This window comes from Schistocerca cancellata, chromosome 2 (assembly GCF_023864275.1).
Source record: "Schistocerca cancellata isolate TAMUIC-IGC-003103 chromosome 2, iqSchCanc2.1, whole genome shotgun sequence".
Lineage (NCBI taxonomy): Eukaryota > Metazoa > Arthropoda > Insecta > Orthoptera > Acrididae > Schistocerca > Schistocerca cancellata.
Window position 1 is genome coordinate 28,351,799 of NC_064627.1, and position 27,043 is coordinate 28,378,841.

The 27,043-nt window shown below is 40.6% G+C and overlaps 1 protein-coding gene across 1 annotated transcript in view; it reads left to right on the forward strand.

The window, feature by feature from the left end:
* The window catches only part of LOC126150401 (PDF receptor-like), a 452,937-nt gene that overhangs the window by 378,436 nt on the left and 47,458 nt on the right, over positions 1-27,043 (forward strand). The window contains exons 9-12 of the mRNA XM_049915875.1: positions 847-967; positions 3,666-3,735; positions 12,765-12,850; positions 16,045-16,228. Of these exons, the coding sequence (XP_049771832.1) occupies positions 847-967; positions 3,666-3,735; positions 12,765-12,850; positions 16,045-16,228 (461 nt within the window). The remainder of the gene's footprint in view (positions 1-846; positions 968-3,665; positions 3,736-12,764; positions 12,851-16,044; positions 16,229-27,043) is intronic.

The following is a 27,043-nucleotide window of genomic DNA, read 5'->3' on the forward strand; positions in this document are numbered from 1 at the left end:
CATCAATGATTCAGACAGAGAACTCATTCGTCATTCACTCTAGAATAAAAGGGTCACAAACGTTATTTCTGAGGAAAATAGTATATTCAATCCATCTCCATTACTTGTTCCGTTTTCTGTTGATTCCAAGTCTTACTTAATTTTCGCTTACCGTTTTTCTCTATCCACCAATAACCCGCTAGTGGCACAAACTTTAATAGCTCGCTTTAGCGAGAAGAAGAGCAAATATGTCTCTTTTAGCAACCGGACAATCTTCCAACAGATACTTCTGAAGCTGTACTCCTTCTCCCTCTATAATAACCATGGAGAATACATCTATGTATCTCTGTTATTCCAAAGAATAATCTTACTAGAAAAATGCCTTGGCGTCGACGAGCTGTCGGCGCATATATTACTAGAAATCCGATCAGATACTTTCCAAAAGTGAATAAATGTGGATGATTTGGTTGACCATTATTAATTATTGCGTGGTAGAGGGTAAATTTCCGTGGGGAGATTACACAGTTTGGCCGCTTTCGAGATACTTGTCCCCAGGCTCTTCTCAATAATGATCTGCCCTTCGTCAGATTCGCTAATCTCAAGGGATTTCCTCATTTGCAGTCCCTGTCTTCTCTAGTGAAGAATCACATTTGTATACCCGCCGATGGTGGGTACCTATACGAAGTTACACTGACAGTCGCCCATTTCGTTTGGGTGCTTAACTTATTTTTGTCAAACGAGATAGTTATGACTATTTAGGAAAGAATTATGTTTTACATGTAGCGGTTTTAATGCTGTCGAGTGATTTTGTATGTGAATATCGCCGTTACGGACACAGTTGTTTGTGGCACTGTGGCGCTGTTCCAGTGACGGTCTTCCAGGAGAGCTCGTTCCTGCTGGTGTACTCTCTGCTGGGCTGGGGGGTGCCCGTGCTGATGACCGCCGCCTGGGCCGCCACCACCGCGGTCATGTTCGGGGGCTCCAACAGGTGAGCCCTAGTTTGCAATGCCATCATCATCATCATCACCATCACCATCATCTGCTAACTTTATTCCTCTTTCTATGGCGTACAATGGTAATTATCCCAGACTGTGCGCAATGCAATGTTAATGTCGATTCAAGTTGGATCCACTGGTTTTGGTACTTGCTAACTTTTGTCTTGATTTCCGAACCGCAGGATATTACAATACAAACTCAATGACCAAAAGTCAAAGGGTTGGTTATACTGCATGTAGATATCTCGCGAATGGTGCGGTTAGGTGCGTGTGTTGACACAGTATCTGTGCAGTCTGTAACAGAAAGGTGTGTAGTAAACAAGGCAGCACCACTTCTGTTACTCTTACGGTCGAGACAACCATATCAGGGCATTTATTTGGCTCGCTTGCTTATGTCTAAAGTAGCCTCAGGGGGATAACATATATTATATGTAGTGCTTCTTTATATGGTTGTTCTTCACCATTCACTCACCTCCCTCGCCCTTAAATATTGGTCAGTTATTCGATATTATATGAGTACCAGACTGTATACTTGCAATCTTCGATTAAAAGGCCGCAAAACACAAAACAATTGAGTGTGTTGTTCATTCTCAGTTCCAAAAAGAGCTATTCTTACTAGGATTGTCATTTTATTTGGAAGCAAAAACAAAATACTCAACTTCGATATATACTATGTTTGCCGCAGTAACAGTATGACGGTATATGTGAGAAGAGGTTTTTAAGACAAATGATAAACTTTTATCTTTCATATGTGCTATGTAGCTGTCTAGGAAACCTTTTTGACAATATAAACCTGAGGTATTTTGACTGTGAATGGTTGCAGTAGGAAATCTATTCAACGTAGTACTTCCTTATAACTTCCATCTGTTGCCTGTCACGGATCGGTTACAGACGTTAAGGCGGCCGCATATCAGTATTTTGCCGACCTTCCACAATCGTATTCCAGTGTTCTCATCCACCCTCTGGAAAAAAAATGGACAAGGTACATCTGCCAAAAGTTGAATGCTATTAACAGGCGTTTCCCACTCCATCGGGCTGCATGGTGCAGTTACCGTATATAGATTATCTTCGAGTAAAAGTGCCTTAGTTGCGAAAATATTACTTTAATGAGCTTTCCACCTTTGTAGGGCACCATCAGATTATTATGGACTAGCATAGCACCTGCTGCTTAGCTCACGTAGTCTGTATGGTTTGCACAGATGTTTTTTCCTTTAGCGAAATGTTTTATGTTATTCACAAATTGCAACATCTTTTAACCTTTTAACGCTAGTTATGGTCGTAGAATCATGTTCTTTTCCGAATGTAATTTCTTACCAAAAAGCGATTCTTGTAGCTGGAGCCCAAGGATATTGTTAAGCATATCTTTTGCGTTCTTGTAGTATCATTTCCATAAGAATTTTCGTCCTCTTAACACATATTTCCTTATACCATAGTTCATTTTTCATAGACTAACTTTAACATGTAAAGAAATATATTCTTAAATATTTTTCACCCCTTATTTCACCCCCTGAGGGGTTGAAATTCCAACAGAGAATCCAAATACAAGCTTTGGTAGATTTAGCTTGGAAAATGTCTCGTGATGAAATAATTTCACAATGCTTTTCATTGCCTATTTCAAATTTTACGTGGATAATATCCAGAAACACTGAAACACGATTTTTTGTTACTTCTGATCGAGAAGTCAAATACCAATTTCCATATACGTAGCTCTAAAAATGCTTTAGAAGTTCTTTAATAACAATTCATTTCCAATACGACTTTCACCCGCTATTTAAACGGTTAATGGCTGAATTTCCAAAAAATGCAGAAACACGTATATTTTTTTACTTTTTATTGAGAAACCAAATACTAGTTTTCGTAATCCTATCTCTGAAATTTACTTAAGAGCGACATATTTTCAAAAGACCTTTCATCCCCTATTTCATCTTCTTAGGAATGGAATTTCGAACAACCCCTTCTTAAACGATACCTACACTATAACATCTGAATCCACTCCAAATTTCAAACTTCTCTCCTTAGGGGTTTGGGTTGCGAGATGGTGAGTCAGTGAGTCACTCTGGCCCTATTTCACTCCCTTAAAGGTTGCATTCTCACAAACAGTGAACGGGTATTTTGTTTATTTGTAACCGAGAAACCAATTAGAAATTTTCATAGTTATAGCTTTAAAAATTACTTCAGTAGATCATTAATATTGATTTTTTTTCAGAAACAAAAACCATTCAATCTCTGTGTCACCCGCACAGGGTTAAATTTCCAAAAATGCTGTACAACGCGTTTCTTTATTTCTGAACGACAAACTACTAAATACTTTTTCGTAGGTCTGTCTGCAAACCTGCCTTAATAGTGACAGTTTTGAAAAGTATTTCATCTCCTCTTTCAACCAAATAGGGATGGAATTTCAAAAAACCCCAGTCAGTTGGGACATTGGCCCTTATATATAGAGATTGGAAGAACTATTATGCTGTGGAATAAGCATACGTCCAGATCAAGCTGAAATGGGCATGTGTCTCCGATATAGTGATGACGACAGTTGCGGTTGAGTAGCGATAAGACAACACTTACATATTGGCAAGTATCTTGCTTCACTAAACATAGCACAGTGAATACTACCTATCACAGATTCTTTTACTTTTTTTTAAAAATATGGATTAGGTGCTGTGAGATATGGTTTTATTGTTGTTTCTTTTCTAGATGTTGGTGGGGATACAACTTAACACCGTACTTCTGGATACTAGAGGGCCCGCGATTGGGAGTTATTCTGGTGAGTACATAATATTAAGATAGCGGTAGCTTTATACACTACAAATCCATTAAGACACTTACTACCGTAGTACTATTGCTTTCACATTATACTAACTTACTTGTTTTTCATATGAGACAATGCCGAAATTCCGTATGTAGGTGTTATTTCAGTTGAGTAATGTTGGGAAGTCTTGCTTAGTCAAGTTAGATTTAACTTCTGAGAACAAAAGTATCTACTTTACACAGTGTGAGATTACGAAGAAATTAACGTAGGCTGGTTAAGCAGCGGAAGAGTGACTTTCTAAACACCAAATACAATTACTTTGACTTACCTTTCTAAAATCAGCAGTTAGGAATTTCTTAAATATTTTAGTATTGACTGTTTTTTATTTTATTGTAAAAGATATATAGACGTGCTCCATGACGTGTTTCTTCTACGTTCCTCTACTAAACAGCTTCCTGAAGGGGAATGGATTAGATTTGACAAAGAGCACAGTGATCTGCATCCGAAAATACATCTAAACGCAAATGCTAGGTCGTTACTCATCTCTGGAAATCATTATTTCGAAGACAGATGCTCGTTCAAAGTGTTAGCACGATACTTGTCATTATTTTGAACCCTGGCGGATGTGTTTCGAGGGGAAAATGACTCTTTTAATATGGTAGATCCTTCAATTTTGAACAATATCTCATGCACTCTCACTTACTCTACCATGGATCAGACCAAGATGTGGTGAGCTGCGTACCTGTACGATCAAATAGACGTACAATTGGCGGAGCCTCAACGGAAGGGTATTTGTGGAGACACCAGACAAACCTGTGGTTCCTGAAAGAGAGCAGTGTTTTCAGTCGCTGCAGGGGCAACAGACTGAAATTTCATCCATACACGCACCTGTGCTCTATGGCTTAATGGTGATGGCATCCCCTTCGATATAATGTTTCTGAGGTAACGTAATTCCCCATTCGGATCTCCGGACGGGGACTACTTAAAAGGACGATGTCATTAGGAAAAGCGAAACTGGCATTGAAAGGGTCGGAACATATAATGTTAGGCCCCTTAATCCGGTCCGTAGGTTAGAGAATTTAAAAGGGGAATCAATAGGTTGAAATTAAATATAGTGGAAGTTAGTGAAGTTTGGTGACAGGATGGACAGCAGTTCACGTGAGCTGAGTGCAGGGCTATAAATACAAAATCTAACGGTGACTATGCGCGGGTAGTCTAATACTGAATAAAAATAGCCAAGGCAGACACGAGACCAGCACCCACATCGTTAGCGACAGTTTTATGTGCCTGTTGGCTCTGCAAATGATAAAGAGATTGAAAGACTGTATTATGAGATAAAGGAAATAATCAAGATAAAATAGATGAAAATTTCACTGTGATTCGAAATCGATAGTGGGGAAGGCAAGAGAAGGAATGATAGCGGGAGAACTTGGGGAAAGAAAGGAAAGCGAAAGTAGACGGGTAGGATTTTGCACATAAAGTATTTACTCATTGCCAACACTTGCCTCACAAAAGGTTTTCTACGCGGCATTTACAGGAAGACACCAGGTTTCAGATGCGTTACATGAAGATAAGACATAAATTTCATAACCCGATCATATAAGAAGCAGTCAAAGACAAACGAGACAGATGAAAAAGCTGTATGTAAATTGTTCATTATTTCGAAAGTAATCGCTACTGAGAGAGAAGATGGTCAGTGCTTCATGAAAAACTGTATGCTGCTGCCTACGGAACTATGATTCTACCCCCGCGTGCCCCGTTGGAAGGAAATCGACGGCCACGACTGTCTTGTTTAAGGGCTCCAAAATATGGAAATTGCATTGGGAGAGATCGGGACACTATGAAGGATGTGTAACGGTTTCCCAGAGACACTTCTAAAAGTATCCGTTACAACATTGCCAAAAATGGTTCAAATGGCTCTGAGCACTATGGGACTTAACTTCTGAGGTCATCAGTCCCCTGGAACTTATAACTACTTAAACCTAACAAACCTAAGTACATCACACACATCCATGCCCGAGGCAGTATTCGAACCTGCGACCGTAGCGGTCGCGCGGTTCCAGACTGTAGCACCTAGAACCGCTCAGCCACCCTGGCCGGCTACAACATTGCCAACACATGGGCTCGCCCACATCTGTATAGAAAAGAATAAGTCTGTATAGTTATAAAACGCTTATATGGCATTAGTAAGCAAAGAATGGATGGCTGAAAGGTGGGCGAAATGTATACAAGGCAAACGAACATGAAGATAATATTATAGAAAGGGAATACTAAGTAGAGGCTATCCTGAGTGAAGGTGAAGAAGAACTACATGATCTGCGGAATGAAATGAATCGTCTAATGAGTACAAAATGTGGATTGAGGATAAATCGGAGAAAGGCGAAAGTACTGAGTAGTAGCAGAAATGAGAACAACGAGCAACTTAACATCAGGATTCGCGGTCACGAAGTAGATGAGGTTAAGGAACTCTGCTACCTAGGCAGCAGATAATTGAGGACGTAGGTGGCAAGTGCTACTTCTGAGATGAAGAGGTTGGCACAGGAAAGAATTTCGTGGCGGACCGCATCAAAACTGTCGGAAGACTGATAACTCAAAAAAAAAAAAAAAAAAAAAGAAAAAAAAACCTAGATGAAGATAACGTGAGAGGTATAAGACTAAAAGAAAAATTTGTCAAAGCACTGAAACCCTTAAGTCGTTACACGTCCTCTGGAGTAGACAACGTCCTCTCAGAATTATTGAGATACTCGAGAGAGCCAGCTATGTCAAAACTACTTCGCCTGGTAGCAAGATATATGAGGCAGACGAATCACTGATAGACTTAAATTAGTACGTAGTAATTACGATTGTAAAAACGACAGGCAATGACAGGTGGGAATAATAGTTTCAAAATAATGCATGCCTTGTCTATACAGTAAAGAAAACTGTGATAGAATCTGACGTTTTGGGAGATTGGTTTTGTTCCAGAGAAGTATAGGAACACGCCAGACAATACTGACCCTATAGCGCATCGTAGAAAATAGAATGGATGAAGGCAAGTACACATTTATAGCATCTGTCTATTTAAAGATAGATTTTGACAATAATAAATGGAGTATATTCTTTCATATTACGAAAGTAGAAGGAACAAAGCAATGGGAGAGAAAGATAACCAGCAACTTCTACAGAAATCAGACCGCGATTATAAATGTTGAAGAAATGATAGGGAATCAGTAGATGAAGAGAAAGTGGTTAGGTTTGTGACGTGACGTGTCCCAGATCTGATTCTATGCGTACAATGGACAAGCAGTAAAAGAAAATAATGAGAAATTATGAAAGGTAATCAAAGTGCGGGTACAAGAAATACAAATTTTGTGGTTTGGCGATAACTTACTTCTACCAGAGACGGCAAAGAACTTGCTGGATCAGTGGACTGGAATGGATAATTTCTAGACAAATTTTATAAGATGAATATGCATAAAAATAAATTAAGAGTAACGGAATGTAGTCGAATAAAATCAAGTGATCCTGTGGGAATTACATTAAGAAACGAGACACTAAACGAAGTCGATGAATTATGCTATCAGGAAAACAAACAATTATGGTTGAAGTAGAGAGAAAATAAAACGCAGACTGACAACCAAAAAAAATATTGAAAACAGAAATTTGACAACATCGAATACAAATATAGATCTAAGATGTCTTTTCTGAAGGTATTTGTATGAGTGTACTCATGTTCAGAAGCGATACGTGATCAATAAATCGTTCACCAGAAAAGAGATTAGATGGTTGTGAAACATGCCGCAACAGAACGCTGAAATTTTGATGGGAAGATCGAATAACTGATTAGGAGGTAGTGAATGTAACGGGAGACAATAGAAATTTATGGCGCTTCTTGATTAAAGGATAAAATCTCTTGACTGAACACTCCCTGAGGCGTCAGTGAATCGTCAGTTTGGTAATGGAATGAAGTATGTGGGGTAAAAATTGTACAGGGGGACCAAGGCTTGAATAAAGGGAGCAGAATTCAATAAATGTAATTTGCAGTAGTTACGCAGAGATGAAGAGGCTTGCGCAAGATAGACGAGCGTGGAGAGTCTCAAGCCAGTCCTCGGAAAGAAGAACCCAAATCAACAGCGTTTGAAACAAACAGCGTTTTTCCCTTTCGAATCGCACCCCAGCTTTCCGTGATCGTTCTCGTTGTGATATTAATCACGATACGATGGGAATCCACATCACGGTCAAATTCTATGATGATGTCTGAGGCTTTGGTATGTAACCAAGCTTACTTGCGGTTGAGCTGCTTATGCCACAAATACTAGAGCCCATTGTGCGGTTGGTAACTTGAATCCCAAAACTTTGCACATAGTTTCCTCCGGATTATATAAGCCACAATAAGAACAGATGACGTTGAATCTTGTGAATTATCGATGCTACTTGAATGTGACATTGTTTGCTGTCCTTTATGAGGATCATACACCAGGGCTGACTGATACTGAAAGGGATCTATTTAGCCTGCGTGTACTTTTTGGCTTCCGTATACATCCTGCCTCTACTGCTTCTGTATAAAGCTATGCATTCGTAGACGACATTTCATTATATAATTTTTAAACAGTGATTGTAGACTAACCATGCAGCCAAGTACATTCATACTATCTTACAATGCTGCAAATTAAACATAAAAGGAAATACAATAACATATACGCAAGACAAAAAGTGAAGGCAAGAAGAGGTAAATCAAACAGTAGCTTTGAGGGAACGAAACGATGGGGAGCAAAGGTAAGACACTACATCGCGTTTGGGAGGATGGACGTTCATGTAGCCATTCGGGCGTCCAGGTTTAAGTTTTCCTTATATCACTTAAGGAAAATCCTGGGACGCTTCCTATGGAAAAAACATGGTTGATTTCTGCCACATCCTTCGCAAGTCTGAGCTAGTATCCGCCTCTGTCCACCCCGTGACAGACGGGGGACACACACTATTTTTCATCCCCCTCCTGACATTAGCTCTAAGAAATAACAAAATTTTAATGCACTCACCGCCGACTGGCAATACGTGATTTTAAAAATAATAGTAATCAACTCATTTCTTATCTGTGTCTAGTGACCTCGAAAACCAGTTTACGGACGTCAGCTAAGAAACCGTTGGCTCGTAAGCCTGATTTTCGCAAGCAACTAATATGATAGTCGACCGCCACTCAAATGGTGTCACCGAAGTTGTATATGAAAGGCCGAGATTCCTGTGTGTCAGGGATTAGCATCATTCGACTATCAAGTTGTGGTTGAATTTCGATGCATCATCGCCGCATACTGGTTTTGGTGTTAAGGACGATCCAGTGAATCTGAGGGAGGAAGCAACAAGGCTTCTGGTGGCAGTACTCGTATCATTTTAGCTTCACAGTCGCTTTCAATAAACGAATATGAATATCTATTCACCAAGTATCGGTTGATCAAAAAGTCAGTATAAATTTGAAAACTTAATAGACCACGGAATAATGTAGAAAGAGAGGTAAAAACTGACACACATGCTTGGAGTGACATGGAGTTTTATTATAACCAAAAAAAAAAGTTCACAAAATGTCCGACAGATGACTCTGGGCAGCAAAACGTCAGTGACTGCGCATGACAATCGTGTATAAAAAGAGTTGTAATGAGAGAGAGAATCAGATGCGTCAGCAGTCGCAGCATGTTGACGTTACCTACAAAGGCGCGTTCAGTGAAGCTGTATTATCAGAATGGGGGATGTGCTAGTTCAGCGTTACGATAGACCCCGTAGTGGCCGACCGAGCACAAGGCGTAATGCTGCTGAGACAGTTCAGGAAGAAATGGAGACTGTAGCGGGTTCGGTTATGCACGGGGAAGTTAGCGCTTGTGCAGTCCCACGTAGCACCGGCATTCCATACACTACTGTTTGGTTGGCACTGAGGCGTACCCTCCGACACTATTCGTACAAAATTCATCGGCATCATGAACTGTTACCTGGCGATTTAGTGAAGCGGAGGGCATTTGCTGTGTGGGCGTTTCATAAGATGGTGGAAGATGACGATTGGTTGAGTAACGTGTTGTGGACCAACGAAGCTCATTTCACGCTCCGAGGGTCTGTTAACGCCCACAATTGTAGAATTTGGGCTACCGAAAATCCTAGAACTGTCGTGGAAACTCCATTGCACGAAGAGAAAGTCACGGTATGGGTTGGATTTACCACATCTACCGTTATCGGGCCTTTTTTCTTCGAGGAAATGCGTGATTCTAGTTTTGTAACTGCTACTGTGACGGGCGAGAGGTACGCCGATATGTTACAGAATCACATCATCCCTAGTCTGGCTGATAAACACCTGATGGAGCGTACGATGTTTATGCAGAATGGCACACCACCCCATATTGCTAGACGCGTGAAAGATCTCTTGCGCGCGTCGTTTGGTGATGATAGTGTGCTCAACCGCCACTTTCGTCATGCTAGGCCTCCCAGGTCCCCAGACCTCAGTCAGTGCGATTATTGGCTTTGGGGTTACCTGAAGTTGCAAGTGTATCGTGATCGACCGACATCTCCAGGGATGCTGAAAGACAGTATCCGACGCCAATGCCTCACCATAACTCCGGGCATGCTTTGCAGTGCTGTTCACAACATTATTCCTCGACTACAGCTATTGTTGAGGAATGATGGTGGAGATATTGAGCACTTCCTGTAAAGAACATCATCTTTGCTTTGTCTTACTTTGTTATAATTGGAAGGAGAAACAGCCTTGGTCGTATTTTTTTTGTTTTATTATGCGCAAAATCGATTTTCGGTCACTTAGTGACCATCCTCGGTGCTGTAAGATACAATGAAAATTGTTGGGCAATGGTATTAACAAGCTTAGAGCGATCACATAGAGTTTATGTGATCGCTCTAGGCTTGTTAATACCAGTGCCTAACAATTTTAATTGTATCTTACAGCACTGAGGATGGTCACTAAGCGACCGAAAATCGATTTTGCGGATAATAAAACAAAAAAAAAAATACGACAAAGGCAGTTTCTCCTTCCAATTATATCCATTATCTGGTCGTGGTGCACAGAACAGTCCATGGAGTCGCCAATCAATTACTTTGTTATGCTAATTATTGCTATTCTAATCAGATGAAGCGCCATCTGTAGGACATTTTTTGAACTTTTGTATTTTTTTGATCCTAATGAAACGCCATGTCATTCCAAGCATGCGTGTCAATTTGTACGGCTCTATCTACATTATTCCGTGATTTATTCAGTTTTCAAATTTATACTGACTTTTTGATCACCCAGTATGTTACCGTATCTTTTACTGCTCTTACCCAGAGAGTAACTAGAAAATTTGAAAGAGGACGTTCTACGTCATGTAGAAGAGAACCCGACGCTGAGTATTCGAGACATTGTGTATGCCTTGGGCTCACATACGGCACACAAGTCAGAACTCGTTGTCTCCACTGTGTGCGTACTGTGAAGCAAGAGACTTTAAAGTGATCCGATCTCCAAACTTACTTCACATTAAAATTGTATTATCCAAACATGGGTTCCTTATTAAAGCTTTATGTACTATGTCCCCTCTCCAACCTCTATAAGGGAGTAATAGCAATTGTGAAACACACTGCATTCTGGAGAGGTGACATGGAATCGCCATATATCGAATATGTCACTTGTAGTTGCATTCAAGGTGGTACTGCGTCCACACTGCGTTAAAATTGTTAACAAACGGAGACATTGCTGGACAGGAATAATTACAGACAATTATGGACGAAATGAAACACAGTACGTACGTAATAGAGATAGAGTGGTATGTGATTCTTCAGTTTCTTCCGGCGTATTTGTTGATCGAAGAGTCCACTGGTGTACTGCCGCTTCATGGTGTCCAACGGGCACAATATTTTCGCAATCAGACATGTCGCCATCGTATGATGCACGTTCGTCAGCACGTCATCTGGCCAACCCTTAAAGTCACCATGCCAAAAATCATTAAACTGGCTACGCTCAACCGACACACAAGAAAAAGAAGAACAAGATGGTCTTTTAAGTACTGCTTAGTTACCTGGTATCTGTGTGTTACACTGTTCGAAAACTTTTCCTCCTGTTACTGATTCAGACCGTATAACTGAATAATCCTTTATGTCGCTCGAATACCAATGTGATGTCCTTGTCGACGCAGGGTCAAAGAGCACTCTATGTGCACCATTAAAAACATTACGACTGACATAAACTTGGCACAAACTCCCGTTTTATATATTATGGAGCGTTACTAATTGCGTTTCAGGTCACAGCGGATCGAAGTTACGATCGAGGGAAATTTAGTTTTCACGTACCGGTATGTAATCCCTAAATGCCAGGTTGGGTAATATTGTAAATCAGTGCGGGCATTATTACGCACCAGTTGTCGAAAATGTGTGATTTATATAATGTAATATGCTTTGGGGCTTCATTATCCCATTTTCAAATACCTTGTTTTAAAGAAATTGCCAAAATACGGTGTTCTCCTCCCGAAACATGTTGTGTTAAATGAATCGCACATTTTAGACAGCTGGTGCGAAACAATCTCCGTGCTAATATCGACATTCAGTTGTACTATTGCTTCAGAATAGATACTATAAAAGTATCAACATATCAGCACCAACTTGATCTGACGCTTCATTTTTGATTTACTCATGTTACTGTACACAGTATTCATGTTACTATACACACAGTATCTTGTATTTTAGGCAACTATTAAAATCTTAAATACAAAATACAGACATAAGTAGGAAAATTCTTAATTTCAAACTCGTGACTCGATAAAAAGGAAGTGTCTCCTAGGAAAACGACACAGGTCTTCCAAATTTCTGTTGTTGAGGCACTGATCATATGCTTCTCTTTCTGATTTCGTGTCTCAAGTTGCCTTCTGTTCCCCCCATCATTCAGTTCAGTTCGTTGTGTTAATTAATTTTGTGTCATTTTTACTATAAAGGCGGACAATTTTATCACCAGAATACAGGTAGGCGATAGAATTATTCTGTTTCAGGAAGTGCGCAGATCATAGAGTTAATTTCAACCACAGATAACCATTAAAATTTTTGCTTTTCCCCAGCTCAACTTCCTCTTTCTGCTGAACATCATCCGTGTGCTGGTAGTCAAGTTGAGGCAAAGTCACACGAGTGAAATAGAGCAGGTCAGGTGAGTAAAGCTCCTCGGCTAGAGCTCTTCATTGGGCATTTTGATTTCTGTTCCTAATATTAACCGAAGTGTATTTCTGTCCTTAATCATGTTCTAACCTATAAATAGGCGTAAATTAAAGAAGTGTTGATGATGCTCAGACATTAACCAGCCACAAATATTTCTGTTCCTTTATTCGAAGGGTACCATTACCAGTTTCGAATCGTTATGATTCATCTTCAGACGTTTTTTATGCATTCATCACACTTGGTGCGTTTTTCTTACAGATTACATTCGTCCAACAGATGTAAATACATTCCCACTGCATTCTTATCGTTGCACACGTAAATTTTTCTCACGTGAAAACCGTCTGAAGATGATTCATAAAGATTCGAAAACGATAATGGTACCCTTTGAATAAAGGAACAGAAAATATATTTGTGGCTGGTTGCTGTCTCAGCACCACCAACATTTGTCTTCATATAACAGCCACGGTCTCCAATCATGTCATCATATGACAAAATTGCATTAAAGGAAAGTAATAGCTGTGAACTGTTCGAATGGAATCTACCTGTGAAATACTAATCGGTTTCTTCACAGAATTATCTTGGTATCCACAAATGAATTGGAAGCTCTTTAATCGAATAAATGGTTGTAACTGATTATGTTGACCTAGAATTAGTGATGAGTATACCACTCAATTTATATTTGATATCTCGAAACTGAGTGAAAAAGTTGAGGTAGAAGATTCTATTTTCTTAACTCGTCCATATGGTTGGAAATTTAGAAAACGAAGCTTTGCCAAGAAGCTTTATTTTGGCTAAAGGTAAAACTGCGGACTTTTCAGTTTTTTCAAAAAATAAGAGTTTTTTATCTTAGCGCTTTGGCACCTATTTCCTTTTTAAAAGAGCAGAAAATTTTCTACATTTTGATCACAACAATTTCTTTCTCCTCCGAATACGAAAGGTACAACAGTATGTACAAAATAAACATTTTTACAATTTTGTGAAAAAGGCAAAATATCAAGTTTTTGAGCACTTTTATTTCAGTTTCTATTTATACAGTAGACTAACATTTGAGAAGAAACTTAAGCATACTATGAAGTGAATTGCGTAACGTCAGAACAGCATGTAGATGCAAAAAGCTGTTGCGCCCATCGGGATGATATGGACTCGCGTAAGCTGCGTAACTAATTTTCAGTGCATCCCGCCGTCCCTGAAAAAAATTACTAACATCAACGGTGTTGTCTGATAATGTCAATTGTCATACGTGTCACTGAAGTTACCCTTATTTATCCTTTAATTCTTTTCCAAATTATTTGTTTAATAACACTAAGTGAAGAAAAATTAATAGCCTTTCTGAAATATGAACTAACTCCTTACGCATTTTCTCTGTTCTCAGAGAAAGACCTGCGAAAAGGAACAAAATCTTCGTTTTGCAACGGCTTTACTCCAGTGAAGAGTGTGAACTCAACTGCTCAGAATAAATTTTTTGTTGTTGGTGAAGGGTACCTTTTATACAGAATAACCTGATACAGAAATGTACACTTGAAATAAATATCTGAAAGGCTCGCTTCTTATTTGCAGTGTCATTTTGAATACACGTCGCTGTTTTATTTGATGGCTATCCAGGGAGACAAAGTGATGTAGCATGAAGAGTGTTGTGGAATTTGTAGGTCCACAAAACGTTCTTCAGTTGAAGTTGTACTCGGATCAGAGGTGCTACACTAAGTCTCTCAGGACAAGGTTTTGTACAACGAACGAAACAAAGATCGCATTGCCGGCTGGAGTGGCCGTGCGGTTCTAGGCGCTTCAGTCTGGAACCGTGTGACCGCTACGGTCACAGGTTCGAATCCTGCCTCGGGCATGGATATGTGTGATATCCTTAGTTAGGTTTAAGTAGTTCTAAGTTCTAGGGGACTGATGACTACAGATGTTAAGTCCTAAACTGCTCAGAACCATCTGAACCATTTTTTGAAAGATCGCATTATCCCAGTTCTTAATAAGAAATTTCGTAAGTGTACCATTGAGGTGGACCGAGCACAAGCAGATGCTAATATGATGATTGTAACGTCTCCGTTTCACGAACCTACGATTATGGAAGCGTAGTAATACTATGAGACGATGTTGACCACCTAGAACTCAAGTTAATTTTGGAAAAGCATTGAAAACATTTTTTTTTTCTGAAGCCAGAAGAGGAAGTCAAGAAGAAAAGTGGTTTTGCCGTGTTATGACAAAGTCTCATAATAATACATTCATTGTCGGTGGAATTCTCATATGCGGCCCATGGAGGAGCTAGAATGATGCCTCATTCGCCCCTGCTCCACTTAAATACTTAACTTGTCGCACAATGTGCCCATAACGTCACCAGGTAGCATTCAGTTTCGCAGTGAGTGGTAGGCATAAATTTTTGGTCCATTAGTAAGTGTGTGTGTGTGTGTGTGTGTGTGTGTGTGTGTGTGTGAGTGTTTTGTATAGAGAGATCCTGAAAATTAATTGGAGTGAAAATAACTCAAAAAGGACATTCATACAAGAAGTCATTTGGGAAACATTTAAACAGCAAGGTACAGCTTTCGTAGTACTAGTGGGTGTCAAAGGAGACACAAATAGTGGGGTTGGGTAGCGATTGGAATGTTTACTACAAATAATTGAGTGCGTTGCTTAAAAGTACTGCATTGAGATGAAGAGATTGGCACAATAGAAAACATTGTATCAGTGTGCATCGAGCCAATGAGAAACTTGATAACCCAAAAGAATAGGTATTTATTCTAAATAACTAACATAAAGTAATGTTACTCTATATACTGTACTATAATTAATTCTAACAGTGAGCAGATTGCAATACAGTGTAAATAATTGAGTAAAATATTCATTATCACTTGCACTTATTTGTTATTAGGTGTGTTACATTTCTCCCATTAATTGTATTTTTGGGAAACGCACACCACATCTTTGAAATTTTTAGTAGGCGTTCAGAATATTATAATAAGATTTTCTTGGAAACTCAGGCTGTCCATCACTGTTTTATGTCCCTTTATTATGATTATTACACTGTAATACCACGTCTACATCAAATCCAAAACTGTCGGTTTCGTTCACTTACTGTAGTCAGCAAGTAAACACGTAGTTGTGTGCCGTTGTTTCTTACGGCATAGTGGTCTCTCGCACTGCTGTTACTTGTTGATCCTGCAGCCATTGTCCCATTGTCGCCAACAGGAAGGCGGTGCGTGCTGCGGTGGTGCTGCTGCCACTGCTGGGCATCACCAACCTGGTCAACATGGCGGACGCCCCGCTGGACAGGGCCGCGTGGGAGTTCGCGCTCTGGTCCTACGCCACGCACTTCCTCGTCTCCTTCCAGGGCTTCTTCATAGCCTGCCTCTACTGCTTCATCAACGGCGAGGTGTGTCAGTCCCACGAAATTTCACACATTAAGCACTCACACGGTATACGGTACTCAGAATGGCCACTTCAGTTGTTACAGATACAGATCACCATGTGTCCATTAACTCTTTTCTGTATTGCCAAGATAATCAATCAACATTCATACTTAATTTTACAAACTCGTCTACTAAGTAATATTACCGTCAAAAATTAACAATCAGAAATTTGATACAGAAATTCAGCCTTACACTGTATTTGAGTTTCTTACATAATATGAGTCCAAGTAATCCATTGTTTGTAAACTTGTGATAAAGTAGATGATAGTAAGAATCTGAAGAACATCATCACAGATTGCTTGTAACTAGCAGGGACTAGGAACGGTTACAACATGGGCCTGCTTTCTTTTTTTTACCTCTTTCTATCGACATGTGATAATTACGCTAATCACGCTGCCAAACAATTCTTCATAATTCTGATGGAATCTTTTTGTTTAGTACTCTATTTCTGTGCATGGGTAATAATCACTGGAAATGGATGATCGATTGTAATTATGTACATTGCCACATATCTAGTCATCTATTTTGTTGTATTTATGGGGATTGTGGGTTAGACATCTTTTACGGCTTCATTATTTCCATTACGTCGATGCTGCGTTTGGGGTTGTTCGATCTGTCATCGAAAGTATCCTTTGGATGTAAGAATAGGTATCATATGCGGTGCACCTGCGAATTGAAATATTGACGACAACACATGTGTCATTTAATAAAGTTGTGCTGAGGTGGATGTTGTATAATCTTTCGTTAGTTGATGTTTTTCCGCTGACTGTCATGCAAGACATTGCTTTAACATTAGACAGTAAGGCTTTACTGTATAGGTTCCTCCTGATGTATGGGCTGCGGGTGCTCTAGGTGATTTTGTTTGAGGTTCATCGATAAAAAGCCATATCTGCTTTTTTTTTAAGATATACTGTGGGTCCTGGTTCTTGTACACATAGCTGAACTGGAAATTACGTGACCTAATATTTCTTCAAGCTTTTGGTATCCCTATTATATCGACCGCTAACTCCGTGAGTAGAGGATCCCATGTCTTGATAAGGGTTTCAGATACTCTGATTCCCATTTTCCACACTTTTGAGCATACGATTGATCCGAAGATATTTGAAATTTTACCCTGCGTGAAGTCTAGGCTACTCGTCGTTGTTGGCAGTCTTAAAATCTCGTATTGCAATTTGAAAATATTTCCCCTCATTAAAAAACCGGAATAGCCCTCGTTGGCTGTTATCCGTTATGAGAAGAGGCATTGGAAGCATCTGCACCAGGTAATTCAGTTCAGTTGTTACCGAGATTCTGAGTGTTTGTAATTTTTGTAACAAGTTCAAGGTTTGGCGTTTTGGTAATTTAATAGAATTCGAGCTGCCGATTACGTTCTAACATTCCATCACTAACACTGTTTAGGCCTTTGTTGCCAAGAGAGGGTCACACAGCAAGCAGAATTCGTGTCAAATGACCACAGTTGAGTTACTTGTATATTTTTGGTATAAAGAGTCGTCAGGGGCGTTGAATATCCAATACAATAGTCTAATTCAATGTATGATTTATTACACCAGTTGTCATGTTGTGGAATCGCCACAGCTTCTCTGCAGAAGAGCAATTACATATTGTTTTGTTTTTCACTGATGACCACACCTTGGACTACGCAGTGGCTGTAGTCGGCGATAGCTTGACCTCTCGCCGCGCAGCTCCAACACCACCTACAGACAGGGCCAAAAAACGGCATCATGACGTCATAGCCGAGCGGTGATCGTAATATGCACAGCCAACTCCAAAAGAACTGTATGGCTCGTAAAATGAGCGATTTTTGAGTTCGTACTTGAATGAGATTAGTTAACAGAGAAAACAGACAGGTATATAGTTGTTGACGTGGAAATGACGCAAAAGTAAATAATAACGCGTAACTTTGATTAATTTCATGCTTAGCTTACACGACATGACAGGATCATTTGCAAACAAAACTACTGACCTCTTTGAAAGATTCGTTACTTTCGTGCGTAAGATCTGTAAGCGACATTGGCAATATCTTTAAATGTACAGTATTGTTTTAATAAAACATTCACACACTTCTAACCAACATTTGTGTACAGTGACACGGAAACATCCACATCTGTTGTATTCACACAATTTTCTGTTACCAATACAACTTGAAGTACAAATTCAGTGACTAGAATTTCGTTTAATGGAACTTCTTGCAAATAGATATACACTTTGAAATTATTATCAATCACAATACACACTACGTAATAGGACTGCACAGATAAATCAATACCAACACACAAAAATATTACTCTTCTTTCGCTATTTTCCCGAATTCTTCTGTAAAGATATCACATTAACTTTGTCTTTCAGTTCGTCAAAGCTATTACATGAAATTCTTTTTAAATGTTCATTATGGCTGGCAACACTGATCTTGATGCTTTTCTGCAATACTGCTGCCTCCAAAGTGCTTTTTCTTCTGGTTCCTCTCCGGATAGTCCTGCGGATGAAGATAGGTAGTTTGGACAGATCGGAAAAATGTGTGGCACAGCATTAGAATCAAACCGTGGTTTAGAAAGTGGATCAGCTATGGTTCTATTGTCTGTTTGCTTGATAACGTCCCTGGTTTCGAATTGCTTGTGACACACCTGAAAAATGGACAGTGAAGTATGTTAATCGTAATGGACACAAGCCAAGTGTTCTGGCAAACAATAATTTACTGTAATACAAAACAAGTAACCGCGGGACTGCTACGGTCGCAGGTTCGAATCCTGCCTCGGGCATGGGTGTGTGTGATGTCCTTAGGTTAGTTAGGTTTAAGTAGTTCTAAGTTCTAGGGGACTTATGACCTAAGATGTTGAGTCCCATAGTGCTCAGAGCCGTTTGAACCATTTTGAACAAAACAAGCATTACTAAATTACATCCGAAACAAAACTTACACTGAATAATTAATAACAGTGAAATACTGCTTTACAACTGAATGGAGCCATTTCTGCCTTATTACACTGTCTTCAGTGAACTTGAATACTTGAACCTTGTTTCCGCCTGTATAGCTTCCATTACTATTTCGTATGCTGTACTTCATAACCGTAATGAAGGTGAAACTGCAGAAACATATGTTACGTTAAATTTACACAATTACAACGTAATAAGAAGCAGTATGATTTCTGTGTGCCTAAATAACAATCTCATAACAATCACATAGCACAACGAGTTTTCTATACTCAACGTGTTATAGCTGCAGTATAGTTACTGAAGACTATTTCGAGTTTCCTCGCTTTGACTTATGATCCGTTACTACGATTAAGTGGCCCTCGAATACGACAGAACGATATCTAACTTCATAGATAAACGGTAATAAACTGTGCCCTTCACTTGCTAATAAAAGTAAATAACATAGGAAAAAAGAATACAAATTATTTGAGAAAATCAGCTATTATTAGAAAGTGAATACGCCATTCACCTTTCAAAGTGCTCTCTCTCTTGTCCACTACCCTCTCTAAATCGTCGCACACCGACCATACGGTACAAGCCGTGAAAACTTCTATTGCTGGCTACACGTATTTTATCAGTAACGTAGCGCCATCTGCAAAACAGTAGTTACAGGAGTTACAAAACTGCTAACTAAATCTCTCTGCCGTTCAAGTTATTTCGCTTGCGAGAATGTTTCTAAAATGACTTGTTTCATTGAACATAAGGGGGAAGTCTTTAATCTCAATATTGGTTCCGATATATTAATGCCTGCCACACAATGAATGCTGACCTGGCTAAGTTTACTTTTGGTCTGCTTCTACACTTCACGTTTTCGGTGATCAAAGATGAATGTACATTAAGTTGCGCCCATCTCTTGGCGTATGAATACTACGAGTGATGCTGCAATCTCTGAAGCTCTACACAATGCTGCGACTCCGCCTTCTAGAATATTACGTAATGCGTCGTTAAAATGATTGATTAATCTACAATACTCATGGGTCGCTGGAATACTGGTATAGCAATATCTGGAAGTAGTGAAAGGGCCGATAAAAAAGTTTCTCTTTGAGGTCGTTGCCGCAGCAGATACACAACCACACGCTACCCTGATGTGGAAATGTAAGCAACGACATGTAGACAGTTCATTAGTGTGGCTGTCGAATGGAAACTTTTTGATCGCACCATGCATGTAAAGAAGTTTATGGTCTGATGTCCAGACTGGATGGAGATTAAACACTCACAGACACCGGCTGCATATGTGCAGGTTCCCACCATCAGTTTGTATTTAGGCAAATGTGCGGTCGTGTATTAATTACAATCTAAATGTAATTATCCATATTACACCCTCATACAGTCATCAGTCATATCTCTCCCTTCCACGACACTATTTATATTAAGGGCCTACCAAGCCGTAACACTCTTTCGCTGAATAAGTGTATCACACCATAAATACGCTATATAGCAATTGCCCTTAAACATTGCAACTCCACCACCAGTATCTGTCGGGCAATTATTCGGCTTTCCATACCGATAATCAATTCTCAATGTCCTTCACCTTAACGTTTGTGCCTCTCGGAAATCCTGCCATTAAGAAGAGAAGTAAACGCCATTACTTCATCTCTGTTCTTCAACGCTCCCCCTATTCCCATTCTCACGATGGTATATAAAGGATGGATGGTGCTAGAGAATAACGCTGCACGTCGATTCGAAGCCGGCATGTTGGCTGTTCCAGGAGGTTAGCAGACTAATGTTTACGATTGCTTCTAGTTCTTAACTTTTGTCGTGTGCACGCAACTGTTGTGATCAGCAGAAAATGTCACAGTGCTTTCACGAGTAACATGTAGTCAAGAAGGCATTTTCAGGAATTTTTTGTTCATAAATGAATCCTTGACTCCGTAACACGTCACATTAGAAAACCTCGTTACTGTAACTTTTTTTAATTACACGTTTCGAGTAAAGAATTATATAAAAATGTCGAGTGGAGAGGGGTGGCTTTCGTCATCGAGCATTTTCCTTAACAAGGACTGACGAAACTGATGTTCGGACAATGCCTTCTTCCCGAAAATGCTGAGAACATACGTTGTTAGGTTACCGTTTGGGACAACTAATATGGCAGACGTCAGCTGCCAGTTTGTGGCGTCATCACATGTCCGCTCATTATACTTCCATGTCTATTCCTGTGATCTGACTTCCATTTTAATTTCTCTGGACGTAGTACTAATACAATAGAGAGTATAAATGGGCACTGTTTTATTTATAAATTCACCTGTTTTATATAAAATTGCTGACATAAATGCAAGAGAGAAAAAATATAATTCATCACAGAAAATTCCATCACACCATATCTCATGGCAATATCCGCCTACTTCTGAATCTAATTTGGGCTGACAATCGTCGCAGTCATCGCAGTGCAGCAACTGCATTCTACAGCCGGTGTACCGCAGTTCAGTAGAGAAGAATCGTCGTAATTTGTGGTATTATCGTATTTTGTGTGTGTTTGAGGATTTAGGGCATTCATCACCGAGGTTATTGTCAGAGTACTGTATTTTCAGAAAACCCAGAAGTAAGTAGTGAATGTAGTATTAACGCCTTGAAAACTTAGTCCTCGGAACTGCAATCGGACTTGAGTGCTGTGAAAATGTAAAACTGGGCCGTAAATGGATCTAAACAACGAAATATAGGGTATTCCAAAAAAACAATCATCCGATCTGAAATGGCTATATGTACGTCTGGAATGAAAATAGAAAGTTGGGTACATTTTAAATTACGCATCGAAATTAACATATTACCTTGGCCCGAGTTGGAAGATGACGGATCATTCTGTGCCGATACGTTCCTTGCTAATACAGCCAGTCCCCTGGTTTATAACCCAACGTACGCCGAGCCGAGACGGCGATAACACAGCAGCAAAAGCCGTTTTGTGTACTCAGTTCAAAAGGTGCATATCAGTTGGGAACACTGAATCGTGATGTTTGTCGAGAGTGTGGGACGTCCAAGTCTCGCACTGCACCAGTGGTCCTGAATTTCTTCTGGTCTCCAATTATTTTATTTTTATTTTTTGTGGTGATGTCAGAAACACCTCACCAATGTGGTTACACTTGCTACATATTTGGGTGATCTGCCACACCAAGTAGCAACAGCAATGAATTCAGTAACTCGTGTTACCGGGCATGCTAACACAATTCTGGGATGAGTTTGAATATCGTGTAGATGTGCGCCATGTGGAGGGGACTCCGAACATGTGTCTAAGGTAAATGGAAGGTATGGCTCTGAACGTAATTCTAAAAAATCAACCCAAGGCTGTGTGTGTATGTATGTAGGAGATTATATTTGTAGGAGATTATATTCATGTAAAATTCCTGATATAAACTCCTAGAAATTGAAATAAGAACAGCGTGAATTCATTGTCCCAGGAAGAGGAAACTTTATTGACACATTCCTGGGGTCAGATACATCACATGATCACACTGACAGAACCACAGGCATATAGACACAGGCAACAGAGCATGCACAATGTCGGCACTAGTACAGTGTATATCCACCTTTCGCAGCAATGCAGGCTGCTATTCTCCCATGGAGACGATCGTAGAGATGCTGGATGTAGTCCTGTGGAACGGCTTGCCATGCCATTTCCACCTGGCGCCTCAGTTGGACCAGCGTTCGTGCTGGACGTGCAGACCGCGTGAGACGACGCTTCATCCAGTCCCAAACATGCTCAATGGGGGACAGATCCGGAGATCTTGCTGGCCAGGGTAGTTGACTTACACCTTTTAGAGCACGTTGGGTGGCACGGGATACATGCGGACGTGCATTGTCCTGTTGGAACAGCAAGTTCTCTTGCCGGTCTGGGAATGGTAGAACGATGGGTTCGATGACGGTTTGGATGTACCGTGCACTATTCAGTGTCCCCTCGACGATCACCAGTGGTGTACGGCCAGTGTAGGAGATCGCTCCCCACAGCATGATGCCGGGTGTTGGCCCTGTGTGCCTCGGTCGTATGGAGTCCTGATTGTGGCGCTCACCTGCACGGCGCCAAACACGCATACGACCATCATTGGCACCAAGGCAGAAGCGACTCTCATCGCTGAAGATGACACGTCTCCATTCGTCCCTCCATTCACGCCTGTCGCGACACCACTGGAGGCGGGCTGCACGATGTTGGGGCGTGAGCGGAAGACGGCCTAACGGTGTGCGGGACCGTAGCCCAGCTTCATGGAGACGGTTTCGAATGGTCCTCGCCGATACCCCAGGAGCAACAGTGTCCCTAATTTGCTGGGAAGTGGCGGTGCGGTCCCCTACGGCACTGCGTAGGATCCTACGGTCTTGGCGTGCATCCGTGCGTCGCTGCGGTCCGGTCCCAGGTCGACGGGCACGTGCACCTTCCGCCGACCACTGGCGACAACATCGATGTACTGTGGAGACCTCACGCCCCACGTGTTGAGCAATTCGGCGGTACGTCCACCCGGCCTCCCGCATGCCCACTATACGCCCTCGCTCAAAGTCCGTCAACTGCACATACGGTTCATCTCCACACTGTCGCGGCATGCTACCAGTGTTAAAGACTGCAATGGAGCTCCGTATGCCACGGCAAACTGGCTGACACTGACGGCGGCGGTGCACAATTGCTGCGCAGCTAGCGCCATTCGACGGCCAACACCGCGGTTCCTGGTGTGTCCGCTGTGCCGTGCGTGTGATCATTGCTTGTACAGCCCTCTCGCAGTGTCCGGAGCAAGTATGGTGGGTCTGACACACCGGTGTCAATGTGTTGTTTTTTCCATTTCCAGGAGTGTAGATGGAGTTCTTCTTCTTTTGTGGAACAAAACATTGTCCATAGTACGCTGTGTAGTTATCCTTTATTTGCTATGCAGTTGGCCACTTTCGATTTTAAGTCATTTTCCGGCACCAAGCGGAAACACATCAATATGGATCCACTGCAAGGGTCAAAGAAAACTTGACTCTAATTTCAGACACGTTCTCGACTGATACGATTATAGTTGGCGGTGACTTCAGTTCACCCTCGATATGTTGGCGAAAATACATGTTTAAATCCGGCGGTATGTCTCATATAAAACATCTTTCTAAATTGTGCTAAAACCATCACCTGACAATTATTTCGAGCAATTAGTTTGAGCCACCCGAATAGTGAATTGTAGTGAAAACGGTATTGGCCTCTTGGGTACAAATAATCCTCAGCATAAAAACGTATACAGAAATTTGTATCGTGGCTGATTACCGTAACAACCACATCTACCGAAAATAAAAGAAAAATATATCCACTCCAAAAAGCTGATAAAAATTCGTTTGACGCCTTCCTGAGATGCAATCTCAACTCGTTCCACAATAACAGCGTAGTTTATATCAGATGTGGCTTGAATCCAAAGAAATGGTATCGTCAGCAGTGGACAGATATATACTAAATAAATTAATAAAAAGAGCTGATCCCCCTTGGTACACAAAACAGGTCAGAACTCTGTTGCAAAAACACCAAAACAATCATGCAATATTCAAACCAACGGTGAATCACCAAGACTTTTACAGAGGCATGAAATTTAGGACGGACTTCAACGCGAAATGCCTACAATAGTTTCCACAACGAACTTTGTCTCGAACCTGGCCGAAAAACCAAAGACATTCTGGTCGTATGTAAAGAATACTAGCGGCAAGGCACAATCAGTGCGTTCTCAGTGCCATGAAAATGGAAACAGTATCGATGACAGTCCTACTACAGCTGAGTTACTAAACAAAGCCTTACGAATTCCTTCACCAAAGAAGACAAAAGAAAATATTCCAGAATTCGAATCAAGATCATCTGCCAAAAAGAGTAACTTAGAAGTAGATATTCTCGGAGTTTTGAAACTACGTAAATCACTTAATAAAACCAAGTCTTTGAGTCCAACTCGTACACCAGTTGGATTCCTTCCAGTGTATGCTGATGCAACAGCTCCCGACTTAACAATCGTATACAACCGCTCGCTCGACGTACCCAAAGACAGCAAACTTGCTCAGATCACACCAATAATCAAGAAAGGCTATACCAGTAATCAACTAAATACAGGCCTATATTATTAACGTTGATATTCAATAGGATTATCGAGCATAAATTATATTACAACATTATGAATTAAATCAAAGAGAATCGTCTACTGATACACAGTCAACACGGATTTAGAGTTCTTCTGAAACACGAGTAGCTCTTAACTCAAACGAAGCTTTCAATGCTATCGATAAAGGATTTTAGATTGGTTTCGTATTTCTAGATTTCCAGAACGCCTTTGACACCATACCTAACAAGCCGCTTGTAATCAATTTGAATGCTTATAGAATATCAACCACAGTTATCCTGCTGGATAACTCTCCTGTCAAAGAGGTCACAGCTCGTAGTAATTGACGAAAAGTCATCGATTAAAACAGATGTGATTTTTTGCGCTCCCCAAGATACTGTTACATGCCCTCTGCTGTTCGTTATCTATATAAACGATTTAGTGGACTATCTGAACAACGGGCTTAGGTTGTTTGCAGATGACGCTGTCGTTTATCGACTAGTAAAGTCATCAGAAGATCAAAACAAATTGCAAAACGATTTAGAAAATATGTCTGTACGGTGCGAAAATTAACAATTGACCCTAAATAACTAAAAGTGTGAGGTCATCCACATGAGTGGTAGAAGAAATCTGTTAATCTTTGGTTACACGATAAACCAGTCAAATCTAAAGGCCGAAAATTGAACTATATAGGTAGAAATTTCAATTACAAACAACTTAAACTCGAAAATTTTGTGGGGAAGGCCAAACAAAGACTGTGTCTTATTGGCAGAACACTGAGAAAATGCTACAGATCTACAAAAGAGACTGCTTACACTACGCTCGTCCGTCGTCTGTTGAAGTACTGTTGTGCGGTGTGGAGTGCTTACAAGGCCGGATAAACGGAGTAAATCTGGAAAGTACAGGGTCCTCGTTGTAATAGATTGTCACGAAAAAACTAAATATGATAGAGAACAATTACTTTTATTTATGAAAAATACATACTTTGCCATTTTGGATTATTTGGTCCCAAAAACTATATCTGCTAAATGACGTCCTCCATTGTTGACACATTGACGAAGTCCATCCCGAAAGTTCTCGATACATCTTCTTGTAATTTCTCTTGGAATGGTTGCCACTTCTTCGGTAATGGCCTCTTTAAGTGCCTGCAGTGTTGTCGGACGATGTTTGTACACTAGAGCCTTTAAGTGCTCCCAAAGAAAAACAATCACAAGGCTATAAATCAGGCGAACTTGAGGGCCACGCGATCTTTTCGCAAAGAGACAAGATGACCAGGAACTAACCCGCGCAGCATTTCCGAAGAGCGACGAGAGGTGTGGGATGCTGCTCCGTCCTGGTCTGCAATGAACTGGTTTACCCTAGGCCGGAGGAAGTTTCTAGCATGTGAAAATAACGGTTTGAATTAACCGTTACCGTGCGACCACCTTCTTCCAGAAAGTATGGTCTCCACTCAAAACATTCAACAACGGCGCACCAAACAGTCACCTCAGGGCCGAGTAGTGGTGGTTGATGAATTTCAAGAGGGATTTCTGCAGCCCAGTAGCGGAAATTCTGTTTGTTTACAGTTCTTGATAAGTGTGAATGGGCCTCATCCGAAGAAGCAAACAAAGCGCGAGGTGGAATGTTTTGAAGAATTTCCTTACACGCAGCTCTGGGAGTTTCAAAATCTCTTTCACTTAATGCCTGGGTAACCATCATTTTGAAGGATTGCTTATGAAATTCTCTATGAAGAATTCATCTTACACTACTGTCAGATAATCCCAAGGCAGCTGCATGTTTAAGTACTGAACGCAA